The sequence below is a fragment of the Rhopilema esculentum genome, chromosome 14 (assembly GCF_057945365.1).
Source record: "Rhopilema esculentum isolate cy_ngs chromosome 14, ASM5794536v1, whole genome shotgun sequence".
NCBI lineage: Eukaryota > Metazoa > Cnidaria > Scyphozoa > Rhizostomeae > Rhizostomatidae > Rhopilema > Rhopilema esculentum.
In genome coordinates, this window is record NC_142828.1 from 4688118 (window position 1) to 4710950 (window position 22833).

General features: G+C 37.6%; 3 protein-coding genes across 3 annotated transcripts; 1 reads left to right on the plus strand and 2 right to left on the minus strand.

Annotated features, from left to right (window-relative positions):
- The first annotated feature begins 241 nt into the window (after positions 1–241).
- On the plus strand, positions 242–4913 carry LOC148958529 (transmembrane protein 230-like). The gene is made up of 3 exons (XM_089112396.1): positions 242–386; positions 2455–2688; positions 3701–4913. Exons 2-3 carry the CDS (start codon positions 2488–2490, stop codon positions 3836–3838), a joined length of 339 nt encoding a protein of 112 aa, XP_088968522.1. The 5' UTR covers positions 242–386; positions 2455–2487; the 3' UTR covers positions 3839–4913.
- LOC135696118 (uncharacterized) lies at positions 4035–6473 on the minus strand. Its single transcript, XM_065215398.2, has one exon. It carries the CDS (start codon positions 6401–6403, stop codon positions 5495–5497), a length of 909 nt encoding a protein of 302 aa, XP_065071470.2. The 5' UTR covers positions 6404–6473; the 3' UTR covers positions 4035–5494.
- Positions 6474–7136: 663 nt separating this feature from the next.
- LOC135696353 (uncharacterized) lies at positions 7137–18303 on the minus strand. The gene is made up of 10 exons (XM_089112395.1): positions 18047–18303; positions 17744–17822; positions 17382–17552; positions 16089–17055; positions 15519–15694; positions 13463–13993; positions 12442–13345; positions 11230–11477; positions 10536–10620; positions 7137–10177 (listed from the first exon to the last, which is right to left on the minus strand). Exons 1-10 carry the CDS (start codon positions 18145–18147, stop codon positions 7845–7847), a joined length of 5595 nt encoding a protein of 1864 aa, XP_088968521.1. The 5' UTR covers positions 18148–18303; the 3' UTR covers positions 7137–7844.
- Between the last annotated feature and the right edge of the window lie 4530 nt (positions 18304–22833).

The window sequence follows — 22833 nt, forward strand, 5'->3', positions numbered from 1 at the left end:
GTGGGACGTCTTCTATTGTGTTTTGGACAATCATGATCATAAAGAGTGACCTGATATCTACCAATGTCGAAACCACCATATAGACCGTGTTGGACGGGAGCTGTCTTGTTTTCATACTGCTCGACCTGATGACGTAATTAGTTTACCCTAACCCTAACCCTTTACTTGAAATAATGAATCATGCTAATTTATGACTATGAGCATGATTCATTATTTCCATCATCATGATTCATCATGCTTATTTATTTCCTGTTGGACGCGGCATCGGGATATTCTCAGCCTCGTTTACATCAGGTTTCAGTCTCGTTTAAGCGCAGAGTTGTGTTTCTTTTCTTGTGCTTTGGTGGGTGAGATGAAGTGAAATCTTTCATTTACTTTGAAATCTGGTAAGTGGTTTTTCTTCAGTTCCATTTTTCATTTGCTCTTAAACCTTTGAAGCCAGGTAAAATTTTTAAAGCCAAGTGAAGCCAGAATAAAAACGACGAAGATCCCTTCCCTCTTTCTTGACAACAACGGCCGGCCGCAGAGAAGAAGTTTTACTACAGTTTCCAACGAGATATCTGGTATGCAAGTCCAAAATTTCAAGCTTGCAAGTGTGCACTTTGGTATAGGCGTGTACATTATTTCGCACAAGTATCTTTAAGCCCTTAGATATTAGTTAAGAAGCTAAATGAACGAATAAAATGGACACCTTATTGGGTCTAATAGACAACCTGGTGCATTTATTACGAAAGCTAGCCAAGCATCATTGCAAGTTGTGGTTAGTATGGGAGCTGCACCTGTATAATTATTGTTCTAAAAGTTTCTATCAGTGTCCTAGCAGAAGGCAAATGTAAAGAGGTGAAAGAGATGGTCTTTCTAACTACAAGATCATGCCTACTAATTCCCCAAAAATGGTATTCTGATATGAAATAATAACAACACAACTCATAGCTGGGCAAGAAAACAATATAGAATGTTTTCATAACATTGAAGATCATATGCAAAACTGTAAATATGACCAGAAGCAATCTATTTGAAACATAATATTTTTGGTATTAGGAAGTTTTTAAGTATATATTTAGGATTGCTCGTGATTTGATTTGCCAACTGCAGATCCAAGATTCTGGCTTCCAAATACCTGAAATGCCCAACTTTCACTAAAAATGAGGAGTGTGGCCAACTCTCTTTAATTCCAGGCAGTATAAATCACAAAGTGTGGTCATATCAAGAGAAGGCCTTTAACTTTGCTCAATAAACTCAGCTTGTGTTTGTATTTGTATTTGTTTCTACCTAGCATCCGAAGGTAGTTTTTAGGACACTGAGAAGCTTATGCTTATCAAGCAGCGTCCTGGTCCTTCCTTCTTGATGTGACCACACCTTGTTATTCGTATTCCTGGAATTACAGAGAACTGGCAACTCTCCTCACTCTGGGTGAAAGTTTGGTAATGCCAGGGACTCAAACCACGGACCCTTGGGTCTGTAGTCAACCCTCTAACAGCTGAACCATCACCGCACCTAAACTTCTCAGTGAACTAAAAACTGTAGTAACAAATACAAACCAGCAGTAAAAATGTCATTTTTATCAGTAAACATGGAAATTAAAAGGAAGAGTAAATGCTACTCTGAAGTTTTGAACTGAAGATCTTTTGAGGTATTTTCTGACCTAGTCTTTTTGTTCAGAATGTTGATAGTTAGGCATCTGCACTGGAGCCAAATAATTTCGTGCTTAATTTTGAAAAGTGATAAGCAAACACAAAAGCACAACCACTACATTGTATTATAAGATCAAGGCTGTCTTACCCCCTTAGAATTAATATTATCATAAACAGCCTAATTGTAACTTTATATAAATTTTATTTTGTGACTTTTCAAATGCAAGCTTGCTTTGAAGTTACAGCTCCAAGTTATGTCAAGAAAAGCACTTTAATGGAGCCTTTTCTATCCTTTCACATGATGCTACTTGCCTGAAGACTTATGTGCTCTATTGCATAATTGTTTCCAAAACATACAAGAGCAATACTCTAAGATCGGAAATCAGAAATTTACTTAGTGAAATCATCAGAAAAAGGTAGATGTCATTTCTTGTTTTCTTGGAGTGAGAAAGGCCTATCTGTGATATCTTGTAATTTGTTCCCTCTCCATAAGTGTTCAGGAGTATCGTCACTTGATAATCAACTTTCTTACATAAATAAAAAGTTTATTTTGAGTTTTATCCGTGGCACAAACTATTGTTTGTAACGATTTGTTCAAGTAACTATATGATTGGCCCTTTTGGTACCAAATATTTTTTGGATAAATTTGTTTTAATAAAAAAGATACTAGAAATATGCCCTGACAAATGGAGACTGGCAAAGAAAATGCAAATGATAGCTTTGTGCCTTATTTTTTTAATGTGATGAATATTTTAGCAATAATTTGTGACCATCTTGTAATGTCATAGAATAGCTTATGGAGTGGTTATTTTTTTCACAGGTTGACTTCCTGAAGTTCTAAAGACATTCTATAATGCCAACACTACGAAACTCATCAACTGTAAAGTACCACAAAGTACAGTCTGTTGATGATGGTTTTATTGATGCACAGTTTAGAAAACCACCACCAAAACCACCTGTGAAAGCTATCCTGCTGGCTATATTTCTGTTTACCCTTGGCACCTTGCTATTGGTTATTGGTGCTCTTCTTTTCACTGGCTACATTGATGTAGAGGTATTATATATATTGTCAATAAAGGACTGTTCAAACTCAACATGCAATCATTGCTGCAATAGGAATGCCTTCCTATTGCAGCATGCAAATAAACAAAACATGTCTCAAAATACCTTACCAAAATATCACTGCCCCTCCCGAAATTTCAACCCCCTCCCCCCGTACAATGTTGATTTATTTTCTCAATACCTTCATACAGCTTTTAGGTAAAATTTTTTTATCTCAGTATCAAACCAGCTAAACTGAACACCATTGTAATGGGGGGTAGGGGAGGATTTTTCCAAAAAAAGCTTTATCTTTGCGCAAGTGCTCCAACAATTTTGGTAAGGATTTCTAGAAGCCAGAAAATCAAGTATAAGTTTATTGATTCTCCTACATTGTTTATCTTCCATTCATCTTAAGCATTCTCTCAGTGATCTGACATAGAGCCTTTTCTTCATTGTGGGATGGGAAGAGGAATTTCCTTAACAATAAAAAATATTGAAACCCAGGGCATACACAAATATTACAGCACTGTAGACAAAATACTGTCTCTATAATTGTCAGGCCTGTCTTAATTAAATACTGTCTCAGTCAAAATACTGTCTTAATTGAGGGCCTCCCCGCACACCTAGCAAGCTCTATGAGCTTGATCAATTGGGTGCCTGCCCTTGATTGATGATGATTAAGAACAAAGTGTTTAAGTTGATTAACTAACATCTCTACATACATATAGGACCACAGACCAACTTGAGAGTAATTGAGTGCTCTCTTTTTGAAATGTTTGATTGTGTTTTTGAATTTGGGATTGAATTTATCAGTATGTCAATTTTTAAAATTTAAATTAGCGCACATCTCTGAACTTCTGTTGACTTCTAATTCAACTAGAAGGCTATTGAATGGAGCACTCAAAAAGTAAAATGTTTACAGTTTGCCAAGCACCTGCTTTTTTTTACAAGGCCTGATGTTTTAGCCTATGAGATTTGTGTCACTGTAATTTGAAAGTGGGAACAAATTACTTTTCATTTTTCAGTATGCTGATCGCACTTACCCAATGCTCATCTTGGGATCTTTGCTTTTCATCCCTGGCTTCTATCATGTGCGAATTGCCTATTGTGCTTGGAGGGGATACAGAGGTTATTCATATGAAGATATTCCAGACTTTGAATAGTTGAAGCATGGCTTTATTCGAACAAGCAGACACACTTGGAAAAAGTGCTTTTCACACTTTGCACACAAGAGACAGAGACTGCACTGATGCACCACCTTATTGTGTTCTTTGCTGTGAATGGGCAGAAGGGACAGATTTAACATGAATTTATTTTCCTCAAAAACAAAGTTCATTGCAGATACTTTTGACTTAAGACTTTTGTAGTTTTAAGTATTATCTAAGGCCAATAACTCTATGAATGCTCTCTTCCGTCAGGCCTTTTCATTTCAAGCAGGCAGTCACATTTGCTGTTGCCAACCACCTGCCTGAATTATTTGCACAGGCTATTGGCTGCCCTTGCAAAAATATGTTTTGTTAGCAAGGGACAGGAAAATCATTTAACAAAAGTTAGTTCCTATGTATCATGAAAAGCCTGAATGAAAGTTCAAGTTGCTTCATTATTCACATTTATATATCATTATATCAAACAGTTTGTTTACAAATCAGCTGTCATCACGCATCTAGGAAGCCAAAAGTTAGGCAATTGCGGGCAGTTGAAACCGTAATGCACCCTCAGACACTGGAGGGCTTCCTTCTCCCCTTAAATATTGTTGGAGGGACGATTGCCCTAGCAGTCCTTGCTTGTGACAATTTCTTGACACAAAGGCCTGCTTCCCATTATTTTGTCAAATTTCACCACCAAACCAACCAAATGTAACAAGTATAAAAGTTTTGAACATGAGAGAAACTTCAATAAGTTCCAGCTTTTAGGTGACCAATTTGACAATGACAGTTGCTGGGCTTGAATTGCAACCTTGTCAAATATGTTTTTTGAAAGTTTACTTTTTATCCTAGATGTTTTTATCGGGTTTTGTTTAAAGAATAACAATAAATATATAGTTTAATGTTGTAAATAGATGAATATTAAATCTATGTTTACAGATATTTATTGAAAATTGTTGTCATTATGTAAGAATTCATTCACTGAAGGCTCTCAACTAAGTCCCTTAATAGATAAATATTATGAGTTTCAAGATTTGAGGAACCATTTAATCATTAGAAAATTGATGAACAAAAGGATGATTAAAGATAATGTAAGATGAACAAAAAAATTGAGGATTATTGTGCTTTGTATTTTTTGTGTCTGTTATCCAGCACACAGTATAAGTGAATTATTCAGATAAATATAATTGTAGTTTTTCTTCTTACAATTTTTGCACCGTCTCTATGGGTATGACGAGATCTAGTTTCATGATATTAACAAAGACCTCGTAAAATGAAATTATTTTTGGTTGTTTGAGTTTGAAGGAAAAACTTTAGATTTAAAGAAGTCACATTCAAGAACTTTCATTAAATTGCTAAATATCAGTTTTAATATCTTGGCTTCATTTATAAATATCCAGCTCACTTTTAATTACAATGACTATATTTCTGTATCAAGACTATATTTTATGCATGATTTCAAGCATCGCTTTGATTAAAGACACAATTTCCAATTAGTCAACTGTGCATTAAACATTGCAATTGTCTTTTGTATAGTCCAATCAATGGAAATTTAAATAGTCATCATTCTTCAGGATATGATGCCTACTCTATTTGCTTTAGAAAAAAAACTTTCTGTAAAATGAGAAATTCTGAATTTGAAAGAAATCCAATTTTCTGCTCTCTATAAAAAGATTATATTGACAATGAAAACTTTGTCCAAATCTCATGTCTATTTTCAACCCAAGGATTTCCTTGCACAGTGAGAACTCTTGGCAGTCTTAAATTGACTGGGTGGCCCAACTTCCTTAACTTTAAGCACAATAAAGCAGCAGCCTTGACTGACCACTCAGTGTCAACCATCAGGGTTGCTAGATCCCTTGTGTCATTTTCAAGGCTATATCCAACAATTTGTGTAAAAGTTTCATTTTTAAGTTCTATTTCAATTGCTTGCTCATTCCATGGCTCTTCTGAAAGTATTACATTAATATTTTTCACCTGTGTAAGAGGTATTATCTCTTCTTCTCCGTTCGCCATCAAATTTAAGGTTTTATTTCCATTTAGGTTACAATAGCTTAAGGCCTTTTTTGAAAAAATTGCAAATTTATGTCGCACTGTAAAACCAAAACTCCAGTCCCCTCTGTCAACTGAATTTATTTCTCCATTGCAAATCTTGCAGTTGGTTGCAGTTTCCAGTTTTTCCATTAGTTTATCAACATCTCCCGATGCTAAATTACAATCCAATATTATTTTCTGGCCTTCTGATGCATTGGCTTTTCGCATTGGTTGGCCAAAACCATCCTTCGAGTGCAAGACAAAAACCCTGTCTCTCCCCACCATATGGAAATACTGTCCTGTTCCTATGAATATTTGATCATTTTCGCTGTCTAAATCACATCCGGCGATCTCTTTTGTGGCAATTTCATGTGCTCGTTCAACACTCAAAGCGGGAATCTGAACTCCATGACTTTCCGATGTGTCCCGATTCCCCCTAATTGCTAACTGACCACTAATGCAAAAGCGTCTTTGCTTTTGGTACCGCAATGTTTTCAACGATCCAAAAAGTGGACGAAAAACTGATCTTTCTCGTAGCAAAGACAGCATGGTAAGAAGAAAACGTCCTCACGCTTGATACGCCATATTAGAATTGCCTCTGCGCTGTTTCGATTCGAGGCTTTCAGAGTATTCGAAAAAAAGTTTTTCGAGTATTCGTTCATTTTTCAAAGGAAAGAGAAAACGTCAACTTTTTGAAGGTCAATTGTTTGGTGGTCTATTGAGATATCAAAAGGGCATAATGGAATGAAAACATCGACATTCTCGTGTTATTTTTCTACAAAAGGAACAAGACGCAAACCCATATCTCTATGCGAGAACCTCAGTGGATTGAACAAGTAAGGGAAGGTTGGGTACGGCCATCGAAAAAAAATAAACCGCTAACAAGTTCTTATGTATGACAACATGTCCAATTTTTTGCTGAAAAAATTCAACAACGGAACTAGAAAATCATCTTTCTTGTTCAATAAATATTCAATATCACGTTTAAATCACAAGTTTTATTGTTATTCCCATTTTGTATCAAAATACCCCTATGGTAATAGTGAAAATTACTAATGTTTATAGTCAAGAATCGCTGACATCTTTTAAATAAGCACAAGAAACCACAGAACCGCTTTTTGCTTTTATTCATATTTGAATTTATCAACCCTATTTAATTTTATTAATTCATTAGGATTTACTTCCAGACATTTTTGGGGGTTTACATTTTTCTTTACGGTCTCCTCTACTAAATCAGCCTGACAAAAAACTTTCGAGAACCAAGAAACAAAAAACAATCTGATATGTTCGCACGGAAATAGATATCCCTCAAAACATTAAAAACATAAAATCAATATGATTACACTAAAGCTAAACTAATATGTACAAGATACGAGCTGTCAAATCATATAGTATAAGTACTCTTACGTGACCAAATTATAGAGAGGGGGGAATAGGCAGGGGAGGGGGTATTGAAAAAAATTGGAAAATGGGGGGGGGGTCAAAATAAAATGACCCAATGGAAATTCTGCTTTTTTATAGTTGATATTGAAGTTACTGTGTTTGTCAGTTTACTATTGCATTTTGTTCCTGGTTGATAGTCTATATTTGCAGTTCGAGTCACTAATATGGGAGGGTGACAATTAAATGATGGGGGGGGGCGTCATTGTAAAATGCTAATGAGGGTGAACAATTTCAGTTTGGCCCCTTCCCACTACAATTAAGCACAGAAGAGTAAGAAGACCAAAAGCTTAAAACGTTCTGCAGAGTAAAGCCACTAACATAAAATCAAAGAGCTACATAAAAATATGCTTAACTAATCCCGTGTCACTTTAGAGTACTCGCAGAGCTTCAAATTGCATCTTGGTAAGTGTGCTATTGTACATGGTAGCTGTAATATTGGCCTTAACAAATTTCACATTAACCGAAAGTGCAACTGCCATTCAAGTAAATATAAAGTTAAAAGATATAAAAAATCATATATACAGATATCGTGAATGCTTGTTTTGTCTTAGCGTGTAGTCGATCTCGTTGATCTAAGAGAGCGTCCCTGTCTTGGTTCAGTTGCCGCTTTCAATGTTTTTTCTCCCCGTCTGAAGCGTTTCGGTTCAGGCATTGGCAATGTTTCCACGTCTACGTTATTTTCCACTGTGACGGCCCGTTTCCTTTTGCTACTCGGGGCAACCTCTTGCTCAACCGACTTTAGGTTTTTGCCACGTCGTGTTTGCCTGGTTGATTTAACTTCAGAAGCCTTGGCGACAACACTGTCAACCTCCTCGGACACGATGGCCTTCGAGGATCCTCCTCTTCTTGTCCGCCTAGTTGGTAGTGACTCTTCCACTTGGACAGCTTCCAATTCTGTTTGGTCACCTTGACGTGCATTGTCTTGCTCTATTGGCATCTTTGAAAGAGATTCAGCGTTGTCAAGGTTATCGTCCACTTTCACAGATCGTTTACTTCTTGACACAGTACCTCTTCTTGTCTGTCTTCTAGGCTTTGTCTCCTTGGTTTGATTTGCTTCAGCTTGGGCAACTACACCCTCGGAGACTGGTACAATATGCTCCTGAGAAACCTCTGCATTCGTCTCCACATTTCTAACAGTTTCTTCTATCTTTACAGCTTGCATCGACTTCGAAGACCTCCCCCTCCTTGACTGCCTAGTGGTCTGTGTTTTTGGAACTTCTTTTGCTTCCATATCAACATCATCGCTTCCATTGGCAGATCCAACTTGCCCCTCAGCTGCTTGCGCCACATTCTTAGCCTCTTCAACCACTTCCGCAGATTCTTCAGTCTTAGAGACTGCAGCTCTTTGCCTCTTCCGTGTCTGCCTTGTTTTTCTAGAAACTTCTGCCACTGGTTCAGTACTGCTTACAGCATCCTCCACATTTGCTGACTGTGCCGCTTTTGAGGTTGCACCTCTTCTTGTCTGACGTGTTTGCTGGATCTCTTTGACAATAACAGCTGCAGTTTCACTTTCATTTATTGGAGCATTTGATTCCTCAGGTAACTCCGCAATTGCCTCCAAATGGTTTTTCAACGTTTGGGAAGACTTTTTGGCTTTTGATGCCACACTTCTTCTCGTCTGCCTTGTCTTCTGAATTCCACTAACATCCTTCTCAATTTCTTTGTCTTCATTCATTTGCACCGGTTGTTCCTGTGGTAGTTTTGAAGCCTTGTTTGCAGATTTACCTTTCCTTGTGCCCCGTCTTGTCTGCCTTTTCGGTATTGGCTCTTGAACTTCATTTGATTCCGTAGTCATAACTTCAGTCTCATCAGCAGTTTGACTTGGTTTAGATTCTACAACCACATCGGCAGACACAACTGGCTCCTCGGAAGGTTTTGCAGTCGACTCCAGCGTGTCTGCAATCTCTTCTACCTCTGCTGACTCCTTCATCTTAGAGGCTGCTCCTCTTCGTCTTTGTCTTGTCGATCTTGCCTGGTTTCCACTGTTCCCTGTACTCACAACTTCATCTTTTTTCTTGGCCAGCTCAACAGTCTTTTCCAAAAGTACATCTTTAGCGGATTTTCCTTTTCTTGTCTGTCTTGCAGGGAGAGCTTGACTGGCCGCTGCTGTTTTTAAACTCGGTGGAATCACCTGTTGCAAAAATTCGGCAGCAGGCGAACTATCATCTTCACAATATTTTTCCACGAAAAGATCTTGTAAGTTCATGTTTTCCACTGGCACGCAAACTTCTTTTCCTGGTTTGAACATTACCGGCAGTGTTCCAGGTTCAATGCTGTATTTGTTTGCTTTGGCAACTCGATGTTTGGGAGACTGGACAAGCCGTCGGAGACCGTAATTATTGATAACTTCTGCCTGCTTGATTTTGGACTCCCTGAACAAACTACTTAAATGTGGGCTCTCAACAGGAACATGTTGCTCTTTTGGTGATCGAAACAGTCTTCTCAACCCGAGCTCACCATCAACAGATACATTCCCTTCTATCTTGTTTTTGGGTGTTTTCATCAGTTGTTCCAAATGTTCCTCTTCCATTACATCTTGAGATGCCTTTTCTTTGGGATTTTCGGCAGTTTCACTGTCCTCTCTTGCCTTTGGTGTTTTCATCAACTCCTTAAGACCAAGATCTTCCTCGACGGGTAGATCATCAGCATTTGCAAAAGATGAAGCAACGCAAACGTCTGGTATCTTTGAGAAGTTGCTGAGATCTTCACAGGGTGTCCCACACAGATAGGAATCCGCAGACAACCCAGCTGACTTTGGAGTGGTTTCTTTGGCGGTTCCAGCAGACTGGAATGCAATCGCAGGAGAAGCAACCCAAGGTTGTTCAGTGACTTCTGCAGATACTTCAGTTTCTAAGCTGCAATCATACTTGTCTGCAACCACTGTTAAGAAAACAAACAATGAGACCCATTAAGGTACTTTCTTGAACATTAATGCTTTACCCAGGTTGTAGCATTGTCTAATAGCTTATAATTAAAAATTAACTAATAGCTTATATTCACAACGGCTGCTTCAGATCGTTTCTATTATCCTCGAGAGGGGGGGGGGGGGGTGGGTTAGAAGAACCTCAGGCAAGCTCCCATCCAAAATGAACAAACTGAAAAGAAAACTCAATGCATTAAACTAGAATCTGGTGCAGATCTACATTAATCTCAAACAGAATATGAAATGAGAAAAATTTCCAAAGTCTTTATTCTCAAGCCTTGCATGTATATGTAAACAGGAAATATGTAAACATACTTTGGTCTCGGAGCTCTACCATCTTTTTCGGTGTGCTTCTTCTGCAAATTTTCTTCTTTGCTGGTCGCTCAATCTTTGCCGATAACTATAAGCAAAAACAAGAATACCCAAATTGAGATTTTGAAATTTCCCGCGAATTTGAAAAACGTTTGATAACTGCATTCTTAACAAAACTTTTAAAACAAGCATGTGATTGGGAATCAACATTTAATCTGAAATTTATAGGGATGCATGGTCAGTCACAGGAAAAAGCAAAAATAAAGTCGATTTACGCTTTTCTTTTCAATATCCGCATTTCTGAGTTGCTTTCATTACAACTTAAAGATAATTAAAGTCCTTAACTTTTAGGTACCTAAGTCACAGCGAGACCAAGTAAAGGAGGCGTAAAAGAGGCTCTTAAAATAGTGAAATAGTAAAGATCTTTTGAGATACATACAATTAAAGATTTTGCAGATAATGTATATATGATCCAAAAATGTTTTAAAAACACATTATAGAAATATTTCCATCCAATGGAATGATAATTGAAAAGCATGTTGACTTGGCGTTTAAATATGTGCCTAGAGGTTGGAAAAATTTAAAAATCATGCTTTTTTCGAGAAAGACTTTTTTGGGTAGGTGAGAGGAACAAAATATTACTTCAGACCAGTAAAATGAAGAGGTATCATACTTGAAAGATCAACATTTCACTTACTCTTCTAGGTATCTCCAATGCACCTGTTGTTGGTTCTGGTGCACGATTTGTTCCAAGTCTACGCTTAGCCTTAAGAAGGTGTCTGCCGCTGCTAGTTTTTGTGGCTTCCGAATCCTGGACTGTTGCCTTCTCAGTAACTGGTTTGACAGTCTCAACTTTCTTTGTAGATCTGGACGAAATTCTTCTTGCATGTATCTCAGCCTTCAGGGGAGTAGACATTTTCTTTATTGTCCTTCGTAGTTTCACTCCTAAAAAAGATTCATAAGTAAGATACAACTGAAAATGACAAATGTACTTTGAAAAAAGCAAATCATTTTACAACATATTAACTAAAAACGTTTTTGCCTGACACTCCTCAGAGCATAAAACGTCAGAAAAAATATCCAAGAGAACATGATAAAAAATATATACCCAGTTGTGAATCGAAATAGGCCAATCAGAAAAATGCAAGCACAAGACCGGTATAGTTGACCAATCAGTGCTGCGTGCCTAGAGAAAAATTACCACTGGAGTCTAAGAGATAAAAAAAACTCCTTCTGTCTACACAATGGCGGCTTTTTCGTTTGTATGTGATCAATTCAAAAACTGCTAGATGGAAAGACAATTGGGCTTTGCCAAACGTATTTTACGACAAATTTTATGGAGGGACGAAATTAAAATTTTCAAGCTTGACAAGCATTTCAGTTCTATACACTGATTTTCGAACCAAAGTTGGTACAGGTTTTAGTAACCTTAAAACACGTAGTACAACTTTGCAGAGGCAGTGACTGACAAATATTCTTGAGTTATTGGGCATTTATCTTCTATGAGGCTTCATGAGAAAATACGCTGGGACTGAATCCGTATTTTCACACTCCGCAAAGCTGGTTTTTTTTGTAAAGCCTAGGTCACAGGAAAAACAAAGTGGCCACAAGAAGAGAACACGAGCATCAAAATTGATCCAATTCTTGCCCAAATATCTTCCAACTTTGAATAACTGTTTGAGTTTGGGGCTTCAGCAAAATGGAAATAATTTGAAACAGGGGTTAACATTAATGATGACATAACAAGGCCTTCAAATCAAAGGTTAATTCAAGGGAGCCAAAGTTTGTTTGAAGAGCCACAAAACTATGAATAAACACCACTCTCAATAAATTACCTAAGCCAAGAATCTTAAAGCATATATATATACATAAACATAAAAAATTGAAAGAAATATTCTAAATAATATACCTGATTTGATTTGATTTCTGATGGGTGTCTTCAGCGATTTCTTAAGCAATGGGACCAACTTTGTTCCAGCTCTAATTTCGTTTTGCAATTTGACTGAAAGTCTCTTTTTAGTTGCTCTTAGCTGAACGCCTTTCTTGATTTCAGCCCTCAATGGAGTAGGTGCTGACTTCTTTGTCTTTTTCAACTCTTTTCCATCCTTGATCTCTTTCTGCAATTTTGCTTCAAGCTTCTTCTTTGTCTGCCTTAGTTTCACACCTTTTTTAATCTCAGCTTTCAATGGAGTTGGTGCTGACTTCTTTGTTTTTCTCAGCCCTTTCCCATCCTGAATCTCTTTCTGCAATTTTGCATCAAGCTTCTTCTTTGTCTGTCTCAGTGAAACACCCTTCTTTATCTCCTCTCTCAATGGTGTTGGAGCAGTAGGGTGATTTTTCTTCAATTCAATTCCATCTTCCTCCTCCTCCATGATTGGCATTTTGCCCAAAGCTGTTCCAAGGGAGCACCTCTGCTTCTTCTGAGTACTTCCAGGTGTAGCCTTGTGCATTTGCTCTGACAATCTTCTTGATGGACTTTTTCCTCTCCTCAGTGGCGTAGACGGTGGCAATGTCTTGTCAAACAATTCAGGGCTAAGGCTAGGACCAAAGGATATCCTCTTCTTCTCAGATCTTTTTGCTGATGCTTTCTTCTTAAGTAATGATGGAGTTGTTACTTTTGGCACTGAATTTTCTGCTGGTTTTTCATCAACAGATCTCTCAAGAGAGGTGTTTAACAACAAATCTGAAGATACGAGAGCTTCATCTTCCTCCTGAACAGCTGCCGAATTCCGTCGCAATCTTGTGATAGACTTCTTCAATGATTCCCCAGCATGAGGTGTTCTTGGACTGCCTTTAATAGACCTCAATGGTGTCTGCAATAAAAAGTGAGATATTTAGTTAGTAGGTTGGTTAGCTTACAACTAGACAGAGGTTGCAGGTTTGTTCAAATCAAACTGAAACAAAAAGGAAATTCAATAATCATGTTTCACCTTTTTCCTTGATGAATTATTCTTTGGAGTACTGCTTTTGCCTTCTTTCGAATGGCTGTGGCTAACAGGCTGTTCAACAGTTGTTGTGTAGTACAAACTATCCATATGAGGGCTCTCAACAGGAACAGGTTGTACTATTGGCGACCCCATTAACATTTTCAACCCTAGCTCACCATCAACAGGCACATTCACTCCTGTCTTGTTTTTGGGTGTTTTCATCAGTCGTTTCAAGCCAAGGTGTTCTGAAACTTCTGAATCACCAACAGACTTTTCTTTTGGTGTCTTGACCAGCCTCTTCAGCCCGAAATGGTCATCAACAGCACTAGCATCTTCCTTAACTTTGGGTGTTTTCATCAACCGCTTGAGACCCAAATGTTCCTCTTCAAATACATCTTGAGATGCCTTTTCTTTTGGAGTTTTCAAAAGTTTTTGAAGTCCAAAATGTTCTTCAACGACCTCAACATGCTTACTTGTCTTTGGTGTTTTCACAACGGTTTGAAGACTTAAATCTTCTTTAATCAGAGGGCAAACCTGTGGAGGAAAGAATAACAATATTTTTATGTGTAGCAAACTCCCCTTGTTCAATTAAGGGGAAGCACAGTTACTGTGTTTAGAGAAAGGCCCAAATGCTTCCAAAAGGCCTTGATGTTAATGAAAGAAGATGTTAATTTTAATCAAAAAACGCTGTTTTTTTTCAAAACTGGGTACATTAATCCTGTGGGAAATTCACTGATTCCAACTGCATCTAAGAAAATACAGGTAAACACAAAACATCAGTCCAATAGAGGTATTTACAAGAAATTGTCAATGTATTATATATTGCTTCAAATATTTCAAACTGATATGAAAGAATTCTTCAGTCATTAAGTTGCTTTAGACCTGCTTCAGTAAGTACTGGTGAAAGATGCTGTTGCAAGATTTGTGCCTTTGATATTTTCATTGACTACATTTACAAAACTTTGTGTGTTCAGATTATACAAAAGGATGTACTACCGATGTATGAATTATCTTGTGGATGACTGTGGAGACAGTGACAATGAGACATGTAAATAGAAATAACATAAGGGTTGAGTTAACTTTATTCAAAGAAAGGTCATTACAGTGTCACTTTTTTGCTACTTTATCATCTTTCAATATTTGTAGCTGTTTTAGAATTATTCACTCCTCAATTTATAAAAAATGTTGTCATACAATATAAGGGTAGTCATTTCCCAAAAACTGTGGAATGCCACAATGATTTCGGTGCTCTATACCATGTGGCCCTGGCCTTTTAAAGTTTATCTGCAAAATGCATTTATATTTCAAACATTTTGACAGGAAAGACAAGATTACTTAATCTTCATGTCTCAGAACTGGGGAACCTAAAAGGGTGATACTTGTCTCATATGGTATTATGATAAACTGATCAAAATATTGTTTTGAAGGCTTTAGTATATTTCTTGCAAATATTAACACTATAATGATTCCAAGTGTTCTTAAGTATTTTTAGCCAATCTTTGAATTGCTTGATCTGAAAAACTGTACTGTTAACTAAGGCTTGCACAAATTGTTGAGGGACTTTTACTTATAAAGCTGTATATTAAGATGTGCAAGACATACTGCCCTTTGTTAACCTTTATATCTGATGTTACCCCTTGTTTCATCAAAGTTTTTCGGATAAAGTTTGATTTACACAGTATATATCAGATCATTTAATATTTGTCATAGTTGTTGGGTTAAAGTAACAATTCTAAAGTTTTTCACATCTGTTAACATGTATCCTTCCGATACTTTATTCCTATTCCTTCTGTTACTTTATTTAGCATTTTGGAATATCCCCATATGAAGGCTTGGTGAGGATGGCTCAATTATTAGTGCCCCTAACTACAGATCCAATGGTTGGAGCCCCTGACAAAATGAAACCAGCTCTTGGCAATTCAAGGTGTATGAATCACAAGATGTGCTTACACCCAGAGGAAGGGCCAGGGCACTGTAGGATAACCATAGCTTCTCAGCTTCCTAAAACTAGCTTGAGAAGCTAGGTAGCAAGATTAAAAACTAACATCATTTTCCTTACCTCTATCTGCATTGATTCATCCTCGCCTCTACTGCTTTCAATACTTTTAACAATTTCTCCCTGCTTAGCGTTGTCAGATTCACTTTGGCTTGCTGTTGTCAAGCACTTTCTTCCTGATGCAATTTCAGTCTTGAGGGGTGTAGACATTTTCTTCATTATCTTTCTCAGCTTAATCCCTGAGGCAAAACATATAAACAATGATAATATTACCATGATAATCAAGCAGTTGTTTTGCAATTATTATAACATTTAAGGGGGGATTCAGTACTTAGAATAATGTAGGGTTGCCATACTATTAGCTCTTTTTGCAGCTTTTCCTCAAATTAATTTCATTTGCCATTTTTGTCCGTCTTAGTGAAATTTGTCCCTCTTAGTGAATCCTGACACATCAAAAGTATGTCTTTTGAATTAAATAGGAAAAAGATACACTCAGTATAACCTAGTGGAAGTTTAAATTAAATTCAAAATCTTATCATGCAATCTTTTGTTTATACATCCTGATCCTGTTACATGAAATCAAGCAATGAAATGCACCATGCATTAAGCTATTAAGGGTAAACCTGATCTCACCTGACTTGATCTGATTTCTGATGGGTGTCTTCAGTGATTTCTTAAGCAATGGGACCAACTTTGTTCCAGCTCTAATTTCATTTTGCAGTTTGGCTGAAAGTCTCTTTTTAGTTGCTCTTAGCTGAACGCCTTTCTTGATTTCAGCCCTCAATGGAGTAGGTGCTGACTTCTTTGTCTTTTTCAACTCTTTTCCATCCTTGATCTCAATCTGCAATTTTGCATCAAGTTTCTTCTTTGTCTGCCTTAGTTTCACACCTTTCTTGATTTCAGCTCTAAGTGGAGTTGGTGCTGGTTTCTTGGTCTTTTTCAACTCTTTCCCATCCTGAATCTCTTTCTGCAATTCTGCATCGAGCTTCTTCTTTGTTTGCCTCAGTGAAACACCTTTCTTTATCTCCTCTCTCAATGGTGTTGGAGCAGTAGGTTGTTCCTTCTTAACTTCAGTTTCGTCCTCTGTATTCTTATTAGATGCTGGATCTTTATCTCCTGTTGCATTCTCATCTTCCTCCACTATTGGCATTTTGCCCAAAGCTGTTCCAAGTGAGCATCTTTTTTTACTTGGAGACTTTCCAGGAGTATCCTTTCTTAGTGGTTCTGACAATCTTCGTGATGGACTTCTACCTTTCCTTAATGGAGTGGATGGTGGCATTGTCTTATCAAACAATTCCGGACTTAGAGTGGGACCAAAAGATATCCTTTTCCTCTCAGATCGTTTTGCTGATGCCTTCTTGAGAATTGAAGGTGTAGTTGCATTTGATAGCAGTTCCTCTGGTGTATTCTCTTTTTGTTGGACAGGAGTTGCAACTGAAGTTTTTGTTGGAGAGACAAGACCTGTTCCATTTGGAGATCTTGTTTTGTGCTCATCATTCTTCAGACTTGCTGGGCTTTTTGGCTTGTTGGCTGTGGATATCTGTAGAAGATCCTTTCCTGTGGGTGTTTTAGGACTTGCTTGTATAGGCTTCAGAGGTGTCTGAAATAAAATACATACATAAAAATTCTTCATAATTATATCCAGGTCTTAATTATTTATTTGAAAAGGAATGGAGCTTGTAACCCTGAAAAGAATCGTAAAGTATTTACATTGACTTATATTCTACCTGATGATATTTTTGGAGGGAAGAGATCTTTCGACAAAAAATTTACATTATTTTCTTTCTGTTTATGAAAAAACCTGTCTTTTACAGTCAATTGCTGACAGCACAAGATAAAGCATAATGCAGATCTGGACATTCGAAAAAAGCTGCAAGTTGAATGATTATCAAGTTGTGGAAAATGATAATAAACTCTTTTACTCACCTTCTTGCCTGATGACTGGCGTCTTGAGACGCTTTTTCTTCTCTCTGGAAATTCAAAGCGGAAAGATCGCTGACTTATAGTAAAAACGTCATTATGTGAAATTTCATGCGTATCTACTGCTCTGCTGTTTACCAATGTCGGTACTTCCTTGGCAAGATTTTGTAACCAAACCTGGAAAGAAGAAAGAATAGTTTTCACTGCTTCTAGCAAGGCCGTCTGCAAGAGCCAAAGGTGGGGAATCAGAAAGTGAGGAAATTACTATACCATTTCACAAACACTTTTATTTTTGAAAAGGAACGAATATTGAAGAAATGTGGCTTCAAAAGTAAATTTACCGCAAGATTGATAAAAGTTGCACATACCTTCCCATTATCACAATAAATTTTTGCGTGTTCAAGTGCAACTTGGGGTATCTGGATTCTAATATCACATTCTGGATCCCTAGGAAGAAAGAATTGTTATCAATCTTCAAAGACAACGGCAAAAACGAAAGATAGAGAAGCTGATCAGGATGATAGGCCAACGAACTTAAAGAAATATTATAGCTCTCCATGACCAATACAAGACAACAAATTCCTAAATTGGAATATATCTTACTGTTTTTTAAACCTTCAAAATAAATTTAGAAGATTCACGGGGAAGAAATAAGATTCGACATCGCTTACCTCCCGAAAGTGCAGTGTGCAGATCTCAACGGAAACCTGGCGCCATCGTTTCCACTTCTTTTTATCACAACAATTTCTCCAACAAGATCACTGGACATCATCACTTGATTAAAAACGGTTACCAAACTTGGATGAAACCAAATAATTCCATAAAATGAGAAATGAGTAGTCTTTTCTAGAGTTTAAAATTCCTGGTCAACTTACCTTAACATGCATCGAACTAGTTAATCGAACAGTTTGCGGGTAAATAAAAGGAGGGCGGTTGAATGTATCATTGGAATCGCGCGAAATAATTTGATTGGTTAATGCAGTTTGGTGCCTTCATTTGATTGGTCTTTCACATAGTTTGAACTTTTGAACAACGCCTTCGCAGAACCATGCTTCACAGCGACAAAGTTTCCTTTTCAGATCGGCTTCTGGCGGAGAGGGAGTCAAAAGGTTGCGGATTGCGGATAAAAACTTTTGTGTGTCTGTTTCTCAACAACAGTGCCGTCGGAACGAATTTCATATTGGGGGGGGGGGGGGTGCTGGTGCGGTCTGGCGTCAAAATCGCAGGGTGGCTAGAAAACTCAAGGGCCCGGTTTAGGGCGTGGCGGGAAAAATTGAGCCACACTCACTAAAAATGTGGCTTAGAATACGATTGATTCAATAAAGATTGATAATAAAGCAATACGCTAAACAGCAGCAGTATATCGACTTTAATTCGTAAATTCGGACCCAATTGGTTGGATCCATACATTTCCTCTTGTGTAAACAGGCTTTAAAATCCCATGTAGAGTTAAAAATCAAGATCAAAACTTATTTAAATTCTCAGAGTTTCAACTCTTTTCTAAGCAGGCGCGCAACCAGAAATTTCAGAGGGCAGGGGTCCAAGACACAAAAAGGGCACTAATTAAACTTCATTAAAGGTCCACCGGGGCATTTGTTTAGGTACACCGAAAATATGAGCAGTTAGTAAATCTGTAAATATTGTACGCCAGACAAGGGAAACTGATCAATAGAGAAAAGTTGTGGTGTACGGTTTATTTTGTGGTGAGGTGTGATGAAGTTTAGGAGGCCCGAAGGAGGGGGGAAATGGAAAAAACAATTCCTCTTGCGAGCGAAGCGAGCAAAAATTTTGCCACCATACCCTTGCAAATAGCTTAAATTCACTAATTCGTTTAAGATGTTTTACTTTTTAATTGTAATTTTGTTACTTTTAATAAATTCCATTTAAAAACGGAATTCATTGCTTTGTGAGGCTTCCTAGACCTCGAGGCCCTAGGGCAATTTGCCCCTTTGTCCCCCTCTCGGCGACCCTGCTGTCATCTCCTTTTCCCAGCGCCAGCTCACTTTTGAATAGCAGCCCATCATCTTCCATATCCGAAGACATTTTGCGCTTTAAAATATTATTATTGAATTCTTTGCTTCGCACTACAGATTGGAGGAGGTTGAACAGTTCCACGAGCCTTGCCTTCAGCTTGTTTCTGTCTCCAAGTCTTGCCTTGAGCTGATTTGTAATACTGACAAGGAACGGAACAGCTGAACATCAACTTTTTGTGTCATATTTACTGCTTGCTAATACCAGTCCGAAAATATTTCCCTGCATTCGCTCGTTTCATGCAAAGGTCTTCTATGACCCTGTCAACTATGTGACAGGCTTGAAAAATGTCTTGGTTTTTATTCTTGTAACTTTTTACCAGAGGTCGTAGAGGCTCTATCCCGTTCAAAATCTTGTGCCTTTATTTTGGTTTTTGAGTCCCAGAACCATTCTTCTTCAAAGCCAGTGCGTAGCGCATCATAAAACACGCTGTAGAGTTGGGGCTTGAAGATATACTCTATTACTGCAACATGATGACGTTCGACCCAACAAGTGCGCGAAAGTTCGACTAAATCATTTATCTGTATTCCTGCGAGGTCCATTACATCTCCGTAGTGTGTCATTTACTGTATGACCAACCATTTTAGCGTAATAGTTAAAATATTCAAGCAATTTTCCAGGAAAAGGGGCACTTTTACCCTTTTGAGAAAAAGGGCAGGGGTCTGGACCCCCAGGACCCCCCCCGTAGTTGCGCCCCTGCTAAGAAGTGCAAATGAATCAGCAAATTGGCCAATGACTTGCTCGTAATCAAGTGAAAGGTTTTCTATTCTTTTGAAATTATCAGTAGCGCTGAATAATCTTTCAAAGGAAACTTGGGTGCAGCTAAGTGTCATCAAGCATTTATACTCGTTGTAGAGGGAAGGGTATGCTGCTAGGTGCATGTTGATTCACTAATTTTTTTATAAAAACCAGTAAATTTAGGTTCAGGCTGACTGTTCTCAATTTTCGCAAAAATCCGAGGGTGGATTGTTCTTAATTTGTCACCACTTTGCCACCCGGGCCAGACCGCCCTGTTCGAAACAGAGTAACTTCTCAACTCAAAAAAGCTGCTATATCATACTACAGTAACATGATAGATGACAATTCAAATAATCCGAAAGGAATGTGGAAAATAATAGACAAGGTATTAGACAAACATTCAAATCATAGTCCTCCTTTGTCAATTATCCATGAAGATCAATGTGTTGAGAAGCCTGATGAAATTGCAAAGGCCTTCAACAGGCACTTTATCTCCATAGGCCCAAAACTAGCCGAAATTATTGAAACCAAAGATTGCGATGACCCCCTGAAGTACCTACCCACGAAGGGACTGCCGGTTGAAACTAGTTTTGAATTTCAAAGGGTTGATCCTGAACTCATTGAAAATGAGATCAATAAGTTAAAATGCTCTAAAGCTGCAGGTTATGATAAGATCCTAGTAAAACTAGTGAAAGTCGCTGCTGATATTTTATCTAAGCCATTGGCAGCTATTTTCAATTCCTCTCTTGAAAGCGGTGTTTTTCCGAACATATGGAAAATAGCCAGGGTAATATCAGTCTTTAAGACCGGATCGAAAACTGATTTGAACAACTACCGGCCAATATCCATACTCTCGGTATTTTCCAAGCTAATCGAGAAAATTGCACATGATCAAGTCTTCACCTTTCTGAAGGAAAAAAGCATGCTCTCCAAATGTCAGCATGCATCTCGAAAGCTGCACAACATGTTGACCTCATTATTCAAAACAAAAAAAATAAATATTAGCATCTTCCTTGATCTAACCCTAAAGAAGGCATTTGACAGTGAATCACAAAATTCTGCTCTCTAAGTTATCAAAGTATGGAATAGGAGGAGCCCCTCATCAGTGGTTTACATCATACCTAACTGATAGGATACAATACTGCCAAATCAATGGTTCCAGTTTACAGCAAAAGAAGGTTCAGTGCGGTATTCCACAGGGTTCGTGCCTTGGGTCCCTCCTTTTCATCCTATACGTAAATGATTTTGAGCGATGCTTAGAAAAAAGCTCAACAAATATGTATGCAGACGACACTAGCATAACATGCTCTGCAAAAGACATTGAGGAACTGTGCAATGACTTAAAAACTGAGGGTAAGAACATTGCAGAGTGGATGCGGCAAAATAAGCTTAGTCTGAACACCAATAAAACTGAATATATGGTCATTGGTCATAAAATACGAATTAACCATATCCAGGGGGAGATAAACGTGGAAATAAATGGAGGAAAAATCCAACGAGCCCATGAAGTAAAATATCTCGGAGTCACCATCGATGAAAACCTACCTTGGAACAAGCAGTACAAGAGGCTTAAGTGTAAACTTAAAAGTGGTCTTTCTTCGTTGAGAAAACTTAGAAACATACTCCCACAGTCGAATTTGGACCAGGTTTACAGGGCATTTTTCGAGAGCCATCTAATATACGGTGATGAATTATGGGGAAGTCTGTCCGCTACAAAGCTTGAATATCTTCAGCGTCTTTAAGGCAGGGCTCAAAAGTGCTAAATTTGAGGATGGATGGATTTGTAAATAGCTTTCAGTTTAAAATCTAATTAAATATGACAGGGCCATAATGACGTACAAAATGATAAATGGTCTTTGCCCTGACAGCCTTAAAGATAAATTTATTAGTAGATCAGAGATATCCAGGTATTCGAAAAGGAATCAGCTTGATATTGACATTCCAAGACAAAATTTGGAATTCTCAAAGGGTATTTTCTTTCACTCTGGGGCCAAAACATGGAATGAGATTCCAAAAAACATCAGAATGAGCCCCACAATTTCCAACACGATCCCTAGGTAGAACAGCAACATCTTTATTTTATATATATTAAAGAAGTGATTGTAATAGAAGTAGTTTATTTTATTTGTATTATAGCTGATAGAGAATTCGTGGATAAAGATTTTTAAAATGAAAAAAAAACTGTCCAGACAAAACATGAGATAGTGACTCCATTTACAAGAGATAAATGACAATATTTATACATCAGGTTTTGTAGCTACTATTTGTTTTGTTGTTGTTTTGAAATGTTCTTGTTGATTGTGTTTATTATCGTCTGTCTGTTTGTGATTTCTGCGTCATGGCCTATACACGTGTTCAAAATTCGGGCCATTTCCTCGCTACACTTCCATGTCTAAGATACTTGGGGTTTGCAGGGATTTGCACTGATTGCAACAAAAAATATGCAGTATTGAAAATTTCTTAGAAAATTTGCAGTATTGAAAATTTCTTAAAATAGGCCCTGGCTCTCTCCTTGGACCATCAAATATCCCTTAAAAGTTAAGTCTGCTCTAGGAGTGATAAAGGATAAACATTTTTAAACGTCCTGTGACAGGCTATTTAATTTTGCATTTCAACAAAGAACTCAAAGGCTTCTTGATTTTTTATTTGAAGCATTAAATCTTCTGCGTTTTGAACTTAAAAGAAATTT